This window comes from Rattus norvegicus, chromosome 15 (genome assembly GCF_021556685.1).
Source record: "Rattus norvegicus strain SHRSP/BbbUtx chromosome 15, alternate assembly SHRSP_T2T, whole genome shotgun sequence".
Taxonomy (NCBI): Eukaryota; Metazoa; Chordata; class Mammalia; order Rodentia; family Muridae; genus Rattus; species Rattus norvegicus.
The window spans coordinates 70,080,208-70,096,647 of NC_141548.1; the positions used below are offsets into that span (position 1 = coordinate 70,080,208).

The window sequence follows — 16,440 nt, forward strand, 5'->3', positions numbered from 1 at the left end:
ATTGTGTGCTAATACTGTTTAGGACATTGTTGTTTATAAAACAGGTCATACCTTTTGACAGAGACAGCTCAGGAGGTACTGTGCTTACCTTATAAGTGCTAGTCCACTGCCCTACATTGCATCCCTTGAACCCATACACAAAATCAAGTATAGTGGCTTATATTTATAACTGTAGTACTGGGTAGAGAGAAACAGGTAATTCAGAGGGTTATATAGACACCCTACCCATTTTGCTAAATTATATCAATGGGAGACCTGGTTCAAAAATCAGAGTAGACATTGCCTGATGAGGTGGTACTCAGGTCTCCACGTGCACAGACATGTGCAAGCACACACACAAAAGTCCATACTGTGGAGAGCTATTGAGGAATCATCTAAATATAGTATTTCCAATGCAAGTTACCTTATTTCCATCTATCTTCAAACCTTGAACATAAATTTGAAGTGTAATGTCGGATCTTTGTGATTTGTGTAGATAAGAGGTCAAGCTTGGTTCAGGTGCCACTCATTTCTTGGGAGCTGCTCCAAATACTGGTCACATCCACTCCGTTTTTGTGAGCTCTGTGGACAATGAAACCAGTCTGTAAATAATGACTGACAGAGAAGCACAGTGTTGTAAATTCAGCAGACTGTGAACAGACTCACAGTTATATGTAGTTATTACCACATAATTATATCAGGATGTAGGTGGGGCTACTTTTAACTTTTTTTCTTGATTATTCATTGAGAAAAATTGAGCTAAACATATTTTATATGTTTTTCACAATTTATAATTGATTAGATATTTAAGTATTGTGAAATGCAGTTTTAATAAGTAACATTTGGATAGTCATATAGGGAAACAGGAGAAGAAAACCATTGGGTGAGAAATCAATTGGTTCCCAATGATAGGCAGCTATATTCGTTTCTGAACACTTTGTCCAATCCACATCAGAGAAGGTTTTTCTTGAAGTAGTAGAGGCTGGGAGGGACTTGGAAAGAAGAGAGGAGGTGGAGAGGAATAAAAGGGGGGACAGGATCAGGTGTGGCAGGAGACCAAGGAGATGTACAGGAAATTGAATGGAAGTGCGTAGCAAAAACATGTTGAAATTTTTCTGTATAAAGAAATATCAAACAAAACAACAAAACAAAATGTCCTGGCTACACTTATGTTCATTTTGAGCAAGCCACAAGCATGTAAGGGTTGTTCTACCCACTTCTTCCTGATACCATCTGGTCCAACTATCCAAAGGGATGTCCCTTAAAACCCAATAGTCCTCATCTATTCAATTAAAGTAGAACTTTCATCCAGGCATTACTTTTAGATTCATATACAAATTAACTGAAAGAAGTAATTAAATTATTTTCACAGTATAGAGATAAACATAACCCAAGTATTCATTAAGAAAGAGTAAGTACACTTGATACATTGCAAACTTTCTATTATTACAACAAATGTTAGATATAAATCAGTTTGTAAGGAGGAAAGAGGTTTAAGTTGGCTCGTGGCATTAGAAATTTTATTTCGGCACAGCAGTGACGCATCCTGACTCGACAGACGTCCGCTTTAGATATCACAACAGGATCCGAAGTATGCCTGAGGACCTCAGGAACCATGCAGAAGCCATACAGGGAAGCGGGGACTGCTTTCACTCAGACCCAGCAGCTCCATGCAGCCATGGCTGACACCTTCCTGGAACACATGTGCTGCCTGGACATTGACTCCGCACCCATCACGTCCCGCAACACTGGCATCATTTGTACCATTGGCCCTGCTTCTCGATATGCGGAGATGCTGAAGGAGATGATTAAGTCTGGGATGAATGTGGATGTGGCTCGACTGAATTTCTCTCATGGAACCCATGAGTACCATGCAGAGACCATCAAGAATATCCGTGCAGCCACAGAAAGCTTTGCATCTGATCCCATTCTCTACCGTCCCGTTGCGGTGGCTCCGGACACAAAGGAACCTGAGATCCGAACTGGACTCATCAAGGACAGTGGCACTGCAGAGGTGAAGAAGGGAGCCACTCCGAAGATCACCCTAGACAACGCCTACATGGAGAAGTGTGGCGAGAACATCCTGTGGCTGGACTATAAGAACATCTGCAAGGTGGTAGAGGTGGGCAGCAAGATCTACTTGGATGATGGGCTCATCTCTCTGCAGGTGAAGGAGAAAGGTGCTGACTATCTGGTGACAGAGGTGGAGAATAGTGGCTCCTTGGGCAGCAAGAAGGGCATGTCAGAAAAGGGCATCCAGAATCTGAAGTTTGGGGTGGAGCAGGATGTGGACATGGTGTTTGTATCTTTCATCTGCAAGGTAGCTGACTTGCATGAGGTTAGGAAGGTCCTGGGAGAGAGGGCCAGAACATCAAGATCATCAGTAAAATTAAGAACCATGAAGGTGTCTGCAGGTTTGATGAGAATTTGGAAGCCAGCGATGGGATCATGGTGGCTCGTGGTGACCTGGGCATTGAGATTCCTGCAGAGAAGGTCTTCCTGGCTCAGAAGATGATGATCGGACGATGCAACCGAGCTGGGAAGCCGGTCATCTGCACCACACAGATGCTGGAGAGCATGATCAAGAAGCCATGCCCCACCCATCCTGAAGGCAGTGATGTGGCCCATGTAATCCTAGATGGAGCAGACTGCATCATGCTGTCTGGAGAAACAGCCAAAGGGGACTACCCTCTGGAGGCTGTTCGCATGCAGCACCTGATTGCCCGAGAGGCAGAAGCTGCCATGTACCACTTGCAGTTATTCGAGGAACTCCACTTCCTGGCGCCCATTACCGCGACCCCACAGAAGCTGCCGCCGTGGGTACCGTGGGGGCCTATTTCAAGTGCTGCAGTGGGGCTATTATTGTGCTCACCAAGTCTGGCAGGAGTGCTCACCAAGTAGCCCGGTACTGCCCAAGGGCTCCTATCATTGCCGTGACATGCAATCCCCAGAGGGCTCGCCAGGTTCATCTGTACAGTGGCATCTTCCCTGTGCTGTGTAAGGATGCCGTACAGGATGCCTGGGCTGAGGATGTTGACTTTCGTGTAAACTTGGCCACGAATGTTGACAAGGCCCGAGGCTTCTTCAAGAAGGGAGATGTGGTCATTGTGCTGACCCGGTGACGCCCTGCCTCTGGCTTCACCAACACCATGCGTGTAGTACCTGTACCTTGATGATCCTCTGGAGCTCCTCTTCTAGCCCCTGTCCTTTCCCCACCTCTGTCCTGTCCATTAGGCCAGCAACGCTTGTTTTCTGCAGTGTCTCCAGGCCTGTTGCTATAGTGCCCACCTCAAGATCAATAAACAGCAGCTGAAAAAAAATTTTTTTATTCCATGATTGCTTGGTATCTGCTTCTGGACCTCTAGTGATATCATGGTGAAAGCTGGTGTTCAGAAAGTGTTTCTCTAATGATATCCAGGGAGAAATGAGAGAGCTAGAAGAAGAGGTGCCAGGCTTCAGTTGTCTCCATCAAAGGCTCATTATAAGTGGACTAACTTCCTTTCCTTTCCATTTCAAAATGTTCAGCCACGTCCTAATCATGCAATGACTGGGACTGTAGGCCTTTGGAACATTTACTTTTAAAGGACCTTTGATATCCAAAGAATGACATCATGAAATAGTAGTGTTAGATTTTTTTCTATGATTAATCTTCCTTGCATTAATCCTGTGGCCAGGAGAATTTCCCACTCTCCTTCAATGACAACCATTCTATTTTCACAAAATATATTTTTTACATATATTCAATATTTAACATTGTTGTGGCACATTGTTCATAACTGTAAGGACTCCAAGAGTATCAGAACCAAAAACTTTTAAATATTAATGTGAGGAAAAGTTTCTTTTATCTAAGAAAATAAGCATAATGTTCCACTGCTAAACATGTCTTGAAAAAGATGGACCATGATTTCACAGATAACACAGATGTGCCCACTGACGGAACATTTCTAAATGCAGACAGAGAATGGGACTACAGTGGTGAATGCAATATGATTTAGAAACCTCAGAGCTTTGCTCTTCTGATTAGTATCACATCATAAAAGAATATTAGACAAAAAGTATTAGAATGAATACAAGAGCACAATTGATAATTTTTCTTTTAGCAACTTTAACTCACAGTATCATTTAGCACATCATTGATGCATCAATCCTAGAAATTAAATTTTCCTTTTACGTTTGTAGATTTGTTTATTTAGTTTTTATGTAATAACACGTTTATTGGATATTTTTAGTTACATTTCAAATGTTATCCCCTTTTTTGTCTTGTTTTTTTGGTCAATTTTGGAGAGGGTACCATGAGGTGCTGAGAAGAAGATATATTCTTTTGTTTTAGGATGAAGTGTTCTTTAGATGTCTGTTACGTTCATTTGGTTCATAACTTCTATTAGTTTCACCATGTCTCTGTTTAGTTTCTGTTCCATGATCTGTTAATTGATGAAAGTAGGGTGTTGAAGTCTCCTACTATTACTGTGAGTGGTGCAATGTGTGCTTTGAGTTTTTGTAAAGTTTCTTTTATGAATGTGGCTGCCCTTGCATTTGGAGCATAGATATTCAGAATTGAGAGCTCATCTTGGTCGATTTTTCCTTTGATGAATATGAAGTTTCCTTCCTTATCCTTTTTTGATAACTTTTGGTTGAAAGTTGATTTCATTCAATATCAAAATGGCTACTCCAGCTTGTTTCTTGGGGCCATTTGCTTGGAAAAAATTTTCCCAACCTTTTACTCTGAAGTAGTGTCTTTGTCATTGAAGTCTGTTTCCTGTATGCAGCAAAATTCTGGGTCCTTTTTATGTTTCCTGTCTGTCACACTATGTCTTTTTGGGGGGGAATTGAATCCATTGAGTTGAGAGACATTAGAGACTAATGATTGTTGTTTCCTGTTATTTTTGTTGTTAGAGGTAGAAATATTTTTGTGTGGCTATCTTTTTTGGGGGGTTAGTTGAAATCAGATTACTTATTTGCCTTTTCTAGGATGTAGTTTCCCTTCTTGTATTGGAGTTTTCCATCTCTTTTGTAGGACTGGATTTGTGGAAAGATGTGTAAATTTGGTTTGTCATGGAATATCTTGATTTCTCCATCTATGTTAATTGAAAGTTTTGCTGGATATAGTAACCTGGGCTGGCATTTGTGTTCTCTTAGGGTTTGTATGACATCTGCCCAGGACATTATGCCTTTCATAGTCTCTAGTGAGAAATCTGGTTTAATTCTGATAGGTCTGACTTTATATGTTACTTGACACATTTCCCTTACCGTTTTTTTAATATTCTTTATTTTGTTCATTTGTGCACCATTATATGACAAGAGGAATTTCTTTTCTGGTCCAATCTATTTGGAGTTCTGTAGGCTTCTTGTATGTTTATGGGCAGATGTTTTCTTCTATAATTTTGTTGAAGATATTTACTGACTCTTTAAGTTGGGAGTCTTTACTCTCTTCTATACCTATTTTCCTTAGGTTTGATCTTTTCATTGGGTCCTGGATTTCCTGGATGTCTTGTGTTATCTTTTTGCATTTTACATTATCTTTGATGGTTGTGTCAGTGTTTTTTATGGTATCTTTTGCCCCTGAGATTCTCTCTTCCAACTTTACATTCTGTTGGTGATGCTTGTATCTATGACTCCTGATCTCTTCTCTAGGTTTTCTATCTTCAGGGTTGTCTCCCTTTGTGCTTTCTTTATTGTTTCTATTTCTATTTTTAAATCCTAGATGGTTTTGTTCAATTCCTTCACCTGTTTTGTTGTGTTTTCCTGTAATTTTTAAGGGATTTTTATGTTTCCTCTTTAAGGGCTTCTACTTGTTTACCTGTGTTCTCCTGTATTTCTTTAACGGAGCTATTTATGTCCTTCTTAAAGTCCTCCATCATCATCATAAAATGTGATTTTAAATCCAAATCTTGCTTTTTTGGTGTGTTTGGATATCCTATATTTGCTTTGGTGGGAGAACTGGGCTCTGATGATGCCAAGTTATTTTAGTTTCTGTTGCTTATGTTCCTGCGCTTGTCTCTGGTGTTTGCTTGTCTTGCTGTCTCTGACAGTGGCTTGATCCTCCTGTAAGCCTGTGTCAACACTCCTGTTTTCTTTCAGCAGTATCTGGGAACAGAGAACTCTGCTCTCGGGTGTGTAGTCACTCCTGGCGACTGGCTTTCAGCTCTCAGGGCAGGCAGAAACCCGAAGGGTCCTGCCCCTGACTACTCCTAGGTCCCTATGCCCAGGAGGCACAGATGGCACTATGCAATTTCCTCTCTGCTTGGGAATGTGGGCAGAAAGTATTCTCCTCTGAGTTCTCAGGAGTGTCTACTCTTCTGAGGGTCTAGCTCTCTCCCCCATGAGATTTGGGTGCAGGGAACTATTTGACTGGTTCATTTCAGTTCTGTGTTCAGGCCGGACCCAACAGATTGCTGCCACTGACTGCTGCTATATTCCTAAATCCAGAGGCACTCTGCAGTTTCCTTTTGGGCAGGGATGTGGACAGTGGTGGCCAGAAGTGATGGTCTGTCCTGAAGTCTCAGGATTGTCTGCACTTCTGGGTGTTCAGCTCTCTCCCCCAAGAGATTTGGGTGCAGGGAGCTATTGGATCAGTTCAGTTCAGTTCTGGGCACAGCCAGAAACCAGAAGTGCCCTGTCCCAGAGACTTCTGTCCTTGTCTGTCCTGAGACCACCTGGTAGGTAGCTTGAAGTAGAAAAGTTGGTCTTACCTCTGCTCTCGTGTGTGCTCCTGGCTTCTATGTCAGCACTACTGGGAGACCAGCTCTCTCCTAGGAGTATCTGGGTACAGAGAGCTGTGGCACAGGTTCAGCTCAGAGCACAGACAGAAACTGGGAGGATCCTGTCCCAGACTGCTCCTCAGTTCCTGTGTCCTGAGGGCTCCAGGCAGCCTCCAGGAATATGAGCAGAAGTTGTGGTCTCACATATGTTCTTGGGTATTTCAGCACTTCTGAGAATCTATCTCTCTCCCAGTAGGATCTGGGTACAAAGAGCTGTGTCACAGGGTCAGCTCCAGGTATTGACCTAGAAACATTTTTCTAAAGGGCTAAGAAGTACAGCATAATTAGACTTAGTAGCTCAGGGCTGGTACTCCCCTAAGGTACTCATCAGCAGAAGTCAAAGCATATTACCAGATTTGTTTATTTTATTTTCAGTACTTTTTTTGGCCTGGATGTTTTTATATGCACCTATGATTATCTGGTACCTATGGAAAACAGGAAAGGGTGTTTACTCACCTGTAACTGGAGTGACAGATGCATGAGGCATTGTGATGGTTTATATACTTGGCCCAGGAAGTGGAACTAATAGGAGGTGTAGCCTTCTTGGAGTAGGTGTATCACTGGAGGCATAGACTTTAATATCTTTGTTCTAGCTGCCTGGAAGTCAGTCTTCAGCTAGTTACCTTAGGAACAAGAACTGGAACTCTCAGCTCCTCCATCACCATGTCTTCCTGGACGCTGCCATGCTCCTGCCTTGATGATAATGGACTGAACCTCTGAACCTGTAAGCCATCCTCAATTAAGTGTCATCCTTTTAAGAGTTGCCTGGGTCATTGTTTCTGTTCACAGCAGTAAAGAAGTTAGCAATAACTAAGACAGCTATCATATGTATTCTGGAAGAGCAGTCAGTTCTCCTAAACACTGCACAACCTCTCCAACACCATAATTTTAAAGATACAAAGAACATAATGAGAAACACCAATCTACATAGCGAAAAACTCTATATATATTCTTTTCCTTAATAATATTAATATGAAACATTAGCAATTTTTCTCTATATTGATTCATGTAGGACTTTCTTGTGAGTTCCAAGATGAAAGTAAAAGTTGCATATTATTTCTAAGAGGGAATGGAAATACATCAAAAACAATTCATAATTTCTGGACTTTTTATGTATATTTATAAAAGTTTTATTGGCACCTGAAAATTTGTGTGCTTTACACTTATACTTTCTTTTCTAGTTGTATGTTCCATGCTTGATATCAAGTTTACTAATTTTTGTCAGATGTTTTTATGTTATGATATTTTCAAATGAATTGTTCTATTATGTATTATATCCCAACTGCAGTTTCCCTTTTCTCTTCCAAGTACCTCCCCTACAACTTCCCTCTGCCTCTAATCAATGCCTCCTCAACTTCCACTTAGAAAGTCTAGGCTTCTTAGGAATATCAGTCAAACTTGGCATATAAGTTACAATAAGACTGGGCACCTCACCTTGTACTAAGGCTGTAGGATGCAATACATAGGAGGGAAGGAGTCAGAAAAGAAGGAAAAGAGTCAGAGACGGCATCTGCCCCCAATGTTAGGTGTCCCCAAGAACACCACACTATACAACCATAACATTCATGCTCTAGGTTAGACCATATATGCTTTCTGATTGTAGCTTCAGTCTCTCTGAGTTCCTGTGAGTCTTGGTTAGTTGATTCTGTGGGCCCTTTTCTTGAGGAGTGTGGTCATGATCTCTCTGGATACTATAATGTTATCCCCACTTTGATCCTTTTCTGTAGGATTCCCTGGTTTCCACATAATATTTGGCTGTGGGTCTCTGCATCTACTCCAGTCAGAAGCTGGATAAAAACACTCTGGTTACTATTATGCTATGTTCCTGTATGCAAGTATAGCAGAATATCATTAACCATGTCAGGGGTAGATGACCTCTCATGAATGGTCTCAAGTTGTATCAGTCATTAGTTGGCCATTCCCTTAAATTCTTCACCATCTTTACCATATCACATCTTGTAGACAGAACAAATTATTGGTTGAAGTGTTGGTGGCTGGGTTGGTGTTTCAATACCTCTACTGGAAGCTTTGCCTGGTTACAGAAGACAGACTGTTTAGGCTCTGTAGCTCCCATAGCTAGGGTTTCCTTCATAGATTACTGGGAGGTTCTATTGCGCTAGGTGTCTATCTCATCCCAGAGATACCCTCCACTCTCAGTTGGCCCTCCCAGTATGCTCTTCCTTCACACCCCTTCAACTGATACCTCTTGTTTCCATCCCCACTTCCACATCCTTCCAGTACTCCCCCCCATACTGTCCACACATATTTATTCTAAGTCTTTTATTCAGTGAAATTCAAGCATCCCTTCTCCCCTTGTACCTGCCTGGATACTTAGTTTCTTTGGGTCTGTGGATTGTAGCATAGTTATCCTTTACTTTATGCTAAAATCCACTTATAACTTAATACATACCACATTTTTTTACTGGGCATGGTTTGCCTCAATCAAAATGATGTTTTCCAGTTCTATCCATTTGCCTGCAGATTTTATAATATCACTGTTTTAATAGCTCAGTAATAATCTAATATGTAAATGCACCATATTTTCATTATCCATTCTTGGTTGAGGGACATATCAGTTGTTTCCAGTTTCTGACTATTATGATTTAAGTGGCTATGAACATAGTTGAGCAAGTTAGATGGAATGATTTCCCATGCTTTCGGATTGGTGGGATTAACATAGTAAAAATGGCTATCTTACCAAAATCAATCTACAGATTAAAAGCAATTCCCATCAAAATTGCAACATAAATCTTTATAAATCTTCATAGAATAATACTCAACTTCATCTGGAATAACAGAAAACCCACTGGATTGAAACAAGGAGGAAGAGGGGGAGGAGGAGGAGGAAGAGGAGGAGAGGAAAAGAGGAGGGGGAGGGAGAAGAAAAAGAAAAAGGTGGTGGAGGAGGAGGAGGAGGAGGAGGAGGAGGAGGAGGAGGAAGAGGAGTAGTTTAGGAATCCACTAGAAAATAAGAGTAATTAAAAAGGAGACTATGAAATCATTTCTTGTTTCTTTTTCTAAGGTTTATTTTTTATTATTGTTTTCTTTTACTAAGATTATCATTTCTCCCTTCCATTTCCTATCTCCAACCTCAACTGTAAAATGTTAACTTACATTTGTTTCAGGACTGGCCATTTCACACTGGATAACCAATTAGTGGGAAGACTATTTCTCTCTCTCTCTCTCTCTCTCTCTCTCTCTCTCTCTCTCTCTCTCTCTCTCTCGGCATTCTTTAGTTGCCTGTAGAAATGGGCCTGATATTAGAGTAAACATACTTCGTGTTGAGCTGAGACTCGGTGGGCTCCCCCAACCCTGATCTACTTTGGCATGCTTACACTCTTGTCCTTGTTCAGATCATGTTTAAGCAGCCATGTTGATGAGACTTTATGGGTGACTTATATTATCAGGAGATAATCTCACAGAAAACTCCCTGATCATCTTCTGCCTCTTACAGTCTTTCTGCCCCCTCTTCTGCAATGTTCCCTGAGCCTGAGCCGTAGGGTGCAGGAGTGAGGATGTCTTAGGCACCAGGGGGACGAGTGGCTTAAAATAAAGCAGCAGGTAACAGTGAACACCAGGGAGATAAGGGTAAGAGTAGAATTGATGTTGGTTGTTAGAGTCCTAGTGGGAGATCTTTGCCAGGGAAAGTTCAAGAGTTCAATGGGGGAAACAGGCCGGAAGTAGACTAAATAGAAGATGGCACACAAAGAAATGGGTCTGCTGCCAATAGAGTAAACATTCCAAGTAGAGGAGATGGGAGATGGGGCCCACGGGAAGGCTTTAGATTCCATTCTTCCGAGGATGGAAGATGCTGGACTAGTATTCTATAAGAATGATTCCGGAGGGGAAATGAGGCTCATGATGCAGACGGGAGTGAAAACAGATGCCTGTGAAGGACTGTAGGCATGAAGTTCAGAGCACAGCCTCCTTGGTTGTGGAAACGATCTCTCCATCCCAAGATTCAGGTTTACATCCAGATCTGTGTGTGTCAATGCCTGGTGGGTGTAATTGTTATTAAGGAAAGTCCAGGTCTAGGAGGTTACTTGCCCTAGTGGGATCAATGCTTTTGATTGAGCTTTGATTTCTTGGTTACACAATCTGAGATGTTACCGCCACCATGGGAAGGGTATATTTTGTTTCGTACTACCATGTTTCATGCAAAGATGAAGCACACCATTTCAAACACACAAAGAGCAGGATGAAACGGAAATAAATGTGGTGGTGGTGCATCTTCAAAAAAAAAAAAGAAACAATCATGCACAATAAAAGAACTTTGAGGGATATCATTATTCTTGATTTCAATCTGTACTACAGAGCAAAAGTAATAAAAGCTCACACAGTATTTTCATAAACACAGAAAGGTTGATCTATGAAATCAAATTAAAGATCCAGAAGTCAATCCACACATCTCTGGACACTTAATTTTTTTCAGTGAAGCCAAAACTGTACAATGGAATAAAGACAGCACCTTCAACAGATGGTGCTTGTCAAACTGCATGATTTCATATAGAGGAATGCAAATAGATCAATGTCTACCATTCTGTACAAAACTCAAAACCAGATATAACCTCCCAATAGAAAAGAAAGAGGCTAATAGCCTTGAATATATCGACTTAAGAGAGAATTCATAAACAGAACATCAGTAGCTCAGTTGCTAAGGTCAGAAATTAATAAATGTGACCTCATGTGAAAAATGTGAAAAGCTTCACTAAGGGAAAGGACATCATCAACAGGACAAATGATAGCCTACAGAATGAGAAAAGATCTTCAACAATCCCACATATGACAGAGGGTTGATATGCAACATATATAAAGAACGAAAAAAATTCTAGACAGAGGAATGTATAATGGCTGGGAACCACTCAAAGAAACGTTCAACACCCTTAGCCATCAGGAAATGCAAATGAAAATGATTGAGATTCCATAGTACAACTGTCAGAATAGCTACCATGAAAAACTCAAGGGACAGCACATGTTGGTGAGTATATGGAGCAGCTTTGCTGCACATCTCCACTATCTTGACAGCTGTAGACAGGATCTTAGAGTTATTTTGATTTGCATTTCCCTGATTCCTAAGGATATTTGGACATTTTTAAGTGTTTCTCAGCTATTTGAAGTTTTGCTGTTGAAAATTCTTTGTTTAGTTACACCACCCTCCAATTATTTAATTAGATGATTAGGTTCCTTGATGTCTAGTTTCTTAAGTTCCTATATATTTTGCATGTTAGCCCTCTGTCAGATGTGAGGTTGGTGACATTCTTTACCTATTCTGCAGGTTACCATTTTGTTCTGTTGATGGATGGTGTCTGTGCCTTACAGAAGCATTCCTGTAATGTAATTGATGTCACATTTATTAATTTATTGGTTTAATGTATGCACTATTGATGCTCAAACTATAGCAATGGAAACTGCATGGTACTGGCATAAAAACAGGTTGATCAATGGAATCAAATTGAAGACCCAGAAGTAATTCCGGACTTACTATGGATACTTGATTTTTAAAAAAATACCAGATACCAGAAATATACAATTGGAAAAATACAAAGCATTATCAATAAATGGTATTGGTCTAACTGGTTGTTGGCATGTAGAAGAATGCAAATAGATCCTTATCTATCACTCTACTTAATACTACTTCCAGTGGATCAAAGACTTCAACAAAAAACCAGATACATAGACACTGAGAGAAGCAAAAATAGAGAATAGACATGCATACATTGGCTCAGAAGCAGAAGACATATTCCTGAATAGGCACCCTGTCTATTATTTATAAATAATTGTCTGTTCCTTTATTCATACTGAAAATATATAATAGATCAAAACCAATATACACAATATTTTATACATGCCAACAAGATGTTTCAGAAGATAAAGGTGTTAGTACTAAGCAGGATAACCTGAGCTCAATTTTTGGAACCCATATGGTACACAATATGAGACATCTATAAATTATCCACTACCCACCACATGCAGAGTATGTCATGCACAGTCTTAAACACACATGCTCATATGCATATCCATTCAATATAATATAAGGGACTCCATTATAGGTTCCATTCTGGGAAATGCAAGATATAAGTACATTTTAAAAATATTTACAGGAGGAATAATTACCTAAAAGTTGATAGATGTGTTTCAAAAACTTACAGGGATAGTTTTTAAAAGTTTGTGGACCTCTCGTGCTACAGTAGCTAACATAATTTCTCCTCACTGTCAAGACCCTTGATCATCTACTACTTTCTTTTTCATTCTATTCTGTCGTATGTCACTTTGTTGATGTAGTTACCATGTAGTATGAGCCACAACATATTTACATATATTCTTTCTTTGTGTAAGATGCCCTTTCCTGAATTCTAGAGTGATTTTGCTATTATATTCCTCTATTTTTAGTCTTCATCCTCAAGCATTTCTTCTCTGACTACTTTATCAAAATGTAACTCCTATACATTACTTTCTAATATATTATCCTTCTCTGACTTTGTATACTTGGTACTAACTGAAGTAATTTTAGTCACACACATGCACATACAAATATGTGCACAGTTCACAGCATTTCTTTCTAATAGGATATATGCTGTTCATGTATCTTTTTTCTTAGAATCTGCTATTTAATACTGGAAGAATATTGTATTTCTTGTACCAGCAATGGTAAAGGAGGAAGAAAGAGACTAAATGGAAGAAAATGAATTTGATTTTCTTCAAGTATAAACTCTATGTTGGAAAGAGACTTATTTAAACTTTTGATTCAATGATGTGGACTTTCTAGGCATCTGTACAAAGCACTGATCATGTTGTAGAATGACTATCCTGGTATAGTATCTCACTTCTTAGACCTCCACCTCAGTTTCTTTATATCATCCTTTGTTTCTTTTTTCAGTAAAGAGTCTGTCAAGGAAGAAAGCTTAAACCCGGCACGTCTGTATTCATTGCTCCTCCTGGATCTTTTGAAGGTCTCTGAGAAGCCTCTTGATGGCTCCTGCCCTCAGCCATCATTCCCTGATCTTTTCCTTGAAATTCACACACTCTGAACTTTTTTCACAGCTCCTGTATGACATGCTGCTCTTAATGGTTTGTTGTTGTTTCAAATAAGTTGTTCTTAATTCCCAGAATACTTTTTGAACAGAAATATAAACTTTCATTTAGCTCATATGGGACACATAACTGAACAGACCAAGGAGATTATGTGTTTTATTATTACATTCAAAGTGAACTTGTCTGACACTTCTCCCAATGCACAATGGTTTCAGGATCCCTCCTTTCACTGAACAAGGTTTTATGTCCTCAATTAGTTCTACTAAACTCAGTCTGTTAGTCTCTTTTTCTTTACCCCCCAACCCCCAATTGTTTTTTTTAATGGTTACACTTGTCTGACTTTTATTTGATTTACCAATATTCTCCATTAAGTGACTACCCCATTCCTTTCATAATCTTCTGGTTTTTAACTGCAAATAGTTTAAATGGTTTCACATTGAAATGTTCCAGCAGTGCTTGTAATACTTAGGCATTTGTTTATGCAATGTCTTCTCTGAGGAGCTTTACAATTATTTTACTTATGAGTCATATCTATTCTTATTTCTCAATGTTTATTTATTAATTACAATATGGAAACTTCACATTTATATTCCAGTCACTGGTAGAGCCACAGTGTGAACAAAATGGGATTCTTCAAATATTGAATAGAGACCAAATATAACTAAGGCTCCCAAAGAACGCTGAGAATAATGAATTCTGACACACTGTTGGGAATATAAATTAGAACAGTTGATATGGAAAACAGTATGGGGCACTTCGGCACCTTTCATTTGCAGTGTACAAAGTAACACATTCTTAGGCTCAGATTTTTGAAGGGTTGGACTTGTAGACAGTGTAGTGATTTTGGAGAACGCCAGCTTCTCTCTGAGTAAATTAGCCATGTGTTTGGCAGGAGAAGGTCAGTACTTCAGAAGAAAACTGAATGGGGCTTTATGGATTTCTCTCCGCATCATGAGCCGATATCAACATACATTTGTTCAACAGCAGAGATAGTCATGATCATTAGCGGTTAAACATTTAAATATTTATAACAGTTTTTGTTTGTTTGTTTGTATGGTTTTGGTTTTTGATTTTTGCTTCTGGGGTTTTCTCTTTGTAGCACTGGCTGTCCTGGAATATGTTCTGTAGACCAGGCAAGCCTCAAACACAAGCATCTGCCTCTGCTTCTCTTGTGCTGGAGTTAAAGGAGTGTGTCCCCACTCCTCGGCTTAACCTCATAAGGTATATCTTTCATGTTAAGTATATCCTTAAAAAAATCAGGGATGATTATAATTTAGTCTCATTTGTGTTTATCTATTTTATAAATAAATGATGATAATAATGACAGTAACAACTTTTGTGTCCTTTGAAACATTAGCCTTTGAAGTCTTGTATTCCATGTACAAGGAAATTACCTCATTTTTGTCATATTTTCCTTATGCTCAGAATGCCGAACAAAATCTTCCTAATCCATTGCACTGAAAAGTGTAATAAAAGTGTGATTGACAATTATCTTTTCATGGAAAAGTACTACTCTTAGCTAAGCTTGATTACCTTTTACATAACCAATTGCTAGATCCAAGACATATTAAAATTCTGCTCCATTTTAAATGAACTGCTCATGAATTATTAAAACAATGAAAAACACTTCCAGATAAAAACGGTCAAGCAGTACCATGTTCCAATAAGCACTTTAACCTTGACTGTCAAAATGAATAGACTAGATATTCATACTTTAAGACATTCATTTTCTGCTTCCTTTAAAGCAATGCTTTTTTTAACAGCAGATGCCCAGTCCAGAAACCTGAATATTTTCTGAAATTGACCTATCTTGGGGTTCAGGCAGAGTGTTTCTTCTAAAACACCCTAGGCTAGATGTGAGCAGCAAATATTCCCATAACTCCCAAGCTGATGCTAATTCTGAGTCAGGTTTGAGACCCATTCGTCTAGTGCGTTGGTTCTCAACCTCCTTAATGCTGCTGTCCTTGAATGCAGTTTTTCATATTGTGGTGACTCCTAATCATAAAATTATTTTCGTTGCCACTTTCTAACTTCAATTTTGCTACTGTTATGAATATTAATGTAAGTTGGTATCTCATATGCGGGATATCTGCTATGTGACCCTTGTGAAAGGGTGGTTTGAATAGCTAGGGAGCGGTGACCCCTTCATCGAGAACCACTGCTCTAGAGCTTACTTACCTGATTATTTTACTTTGCTTCACTCACTTCCTTGTTGTGGCACATGTTTGTGCTCATCTTAAATGCGTTTCCTCTTGTATTCTGATGTATTTATTCATGCCTTGCTTCCCTTCATCTGAATTTGAGAATATTTGAAAGGTAGAAATTATATTAACTCCTTATAGCACATTCAGCACCTGCCAGTCACTGGACTGGTTTATGGTGATTGAGGTTCAAAGGATGTGAAAAATGGATGTTTTTGACAGAGTGCTTTAAGTGCTGAGACAATGCTAGCAGAAACTTGAAGATAGGTGTTGGGAGAAAAGCAGTTGGTTTTATTTGCAATGCATTTGAGTTCTAATTGATTCTAAACTGTCACACAGAAATGAGGGTAATGGCCTTCAGTTCTACTGTCTAGATAACAAGATTATATCATTATTTCAAATATTTCCTAACCCAGAAAGACTCCATATGCATTCAGGTAGCTAGTTAGCTATTCCCTCTCAATTAATTG

At 39.5% G+C, this 16,440-nt stretch overlaps 1 protein-coding gene, 1 long non-coding RNA gene and 1 pseudogene across 21 annotated transcripts in view; 2 read left to right on the plus strand and 1 right to left on the minus strand.

Annotated features, from left to right (window-relative positions):
* The window catches only part of LOC148001081 (uncharacterized), a 138,803-nt gene extending 131,335 nt beyond the window's left edge, over positions 1-7,468 (minus strand). For 5 of the 9 annotated variants that reach the window (XR_015638391.1, XR_015638389.1, XR_015638388.1 and 2 more), the window contains exons 1-2: positions 6,669-6,879; positions 404-561 (exon numbers count right to left, since the gene is read on the minus strand). This is a non-coding gene — a long non-coding RNA (uncharacterized LOC148001081). Of the gene's footprint in view, positions 1-403; positions 562-6,668; positions 6,880-7,193 lie in introns of those variants that run through there. The other 4 variants (XR_015638394.1, XR_015638386.1, XR_015638387.1 and 1 more) reach the window with 1 other exon arrangement.
* Pkm-ps18 (pyruvate kinase M1/2, pseudogene 18) lies at positions 1,595-3,152 on the plus strand (annotated as a pseudogene).
* Positions 6,767-16,440, plus strand: part of LOC148001082 (uncharacterized) — a 74,096-nt gene continuing 64,422 nt past the window's right edge. For 8 of the 12 annotated variants that reach the window (XR_015638380.1, XR_015638379.1, XR_015638381.1 and 5 more), the window contains exons 1-2: positions 7,262-7,461; positions 14,869-14,990. Coding sequence is in view for 1 of the 12 variants with exons in the window: in XM_087586868.1 (XP_087442994.1) it covers positions 14,887-14,990 (104 nt within the window). In the remaining 11 variants the exon portion in view is untranslated. Of the gene's footprint in view, positions 7,462-14,868; positions 14,991-16,440 lie in introns of all 12 variants that reach the window. The other 4 variants (XR_015638376.1, XR_015638384.1, XR_015638374.1 and 1 more) reach the window with 3 other exon arrangements.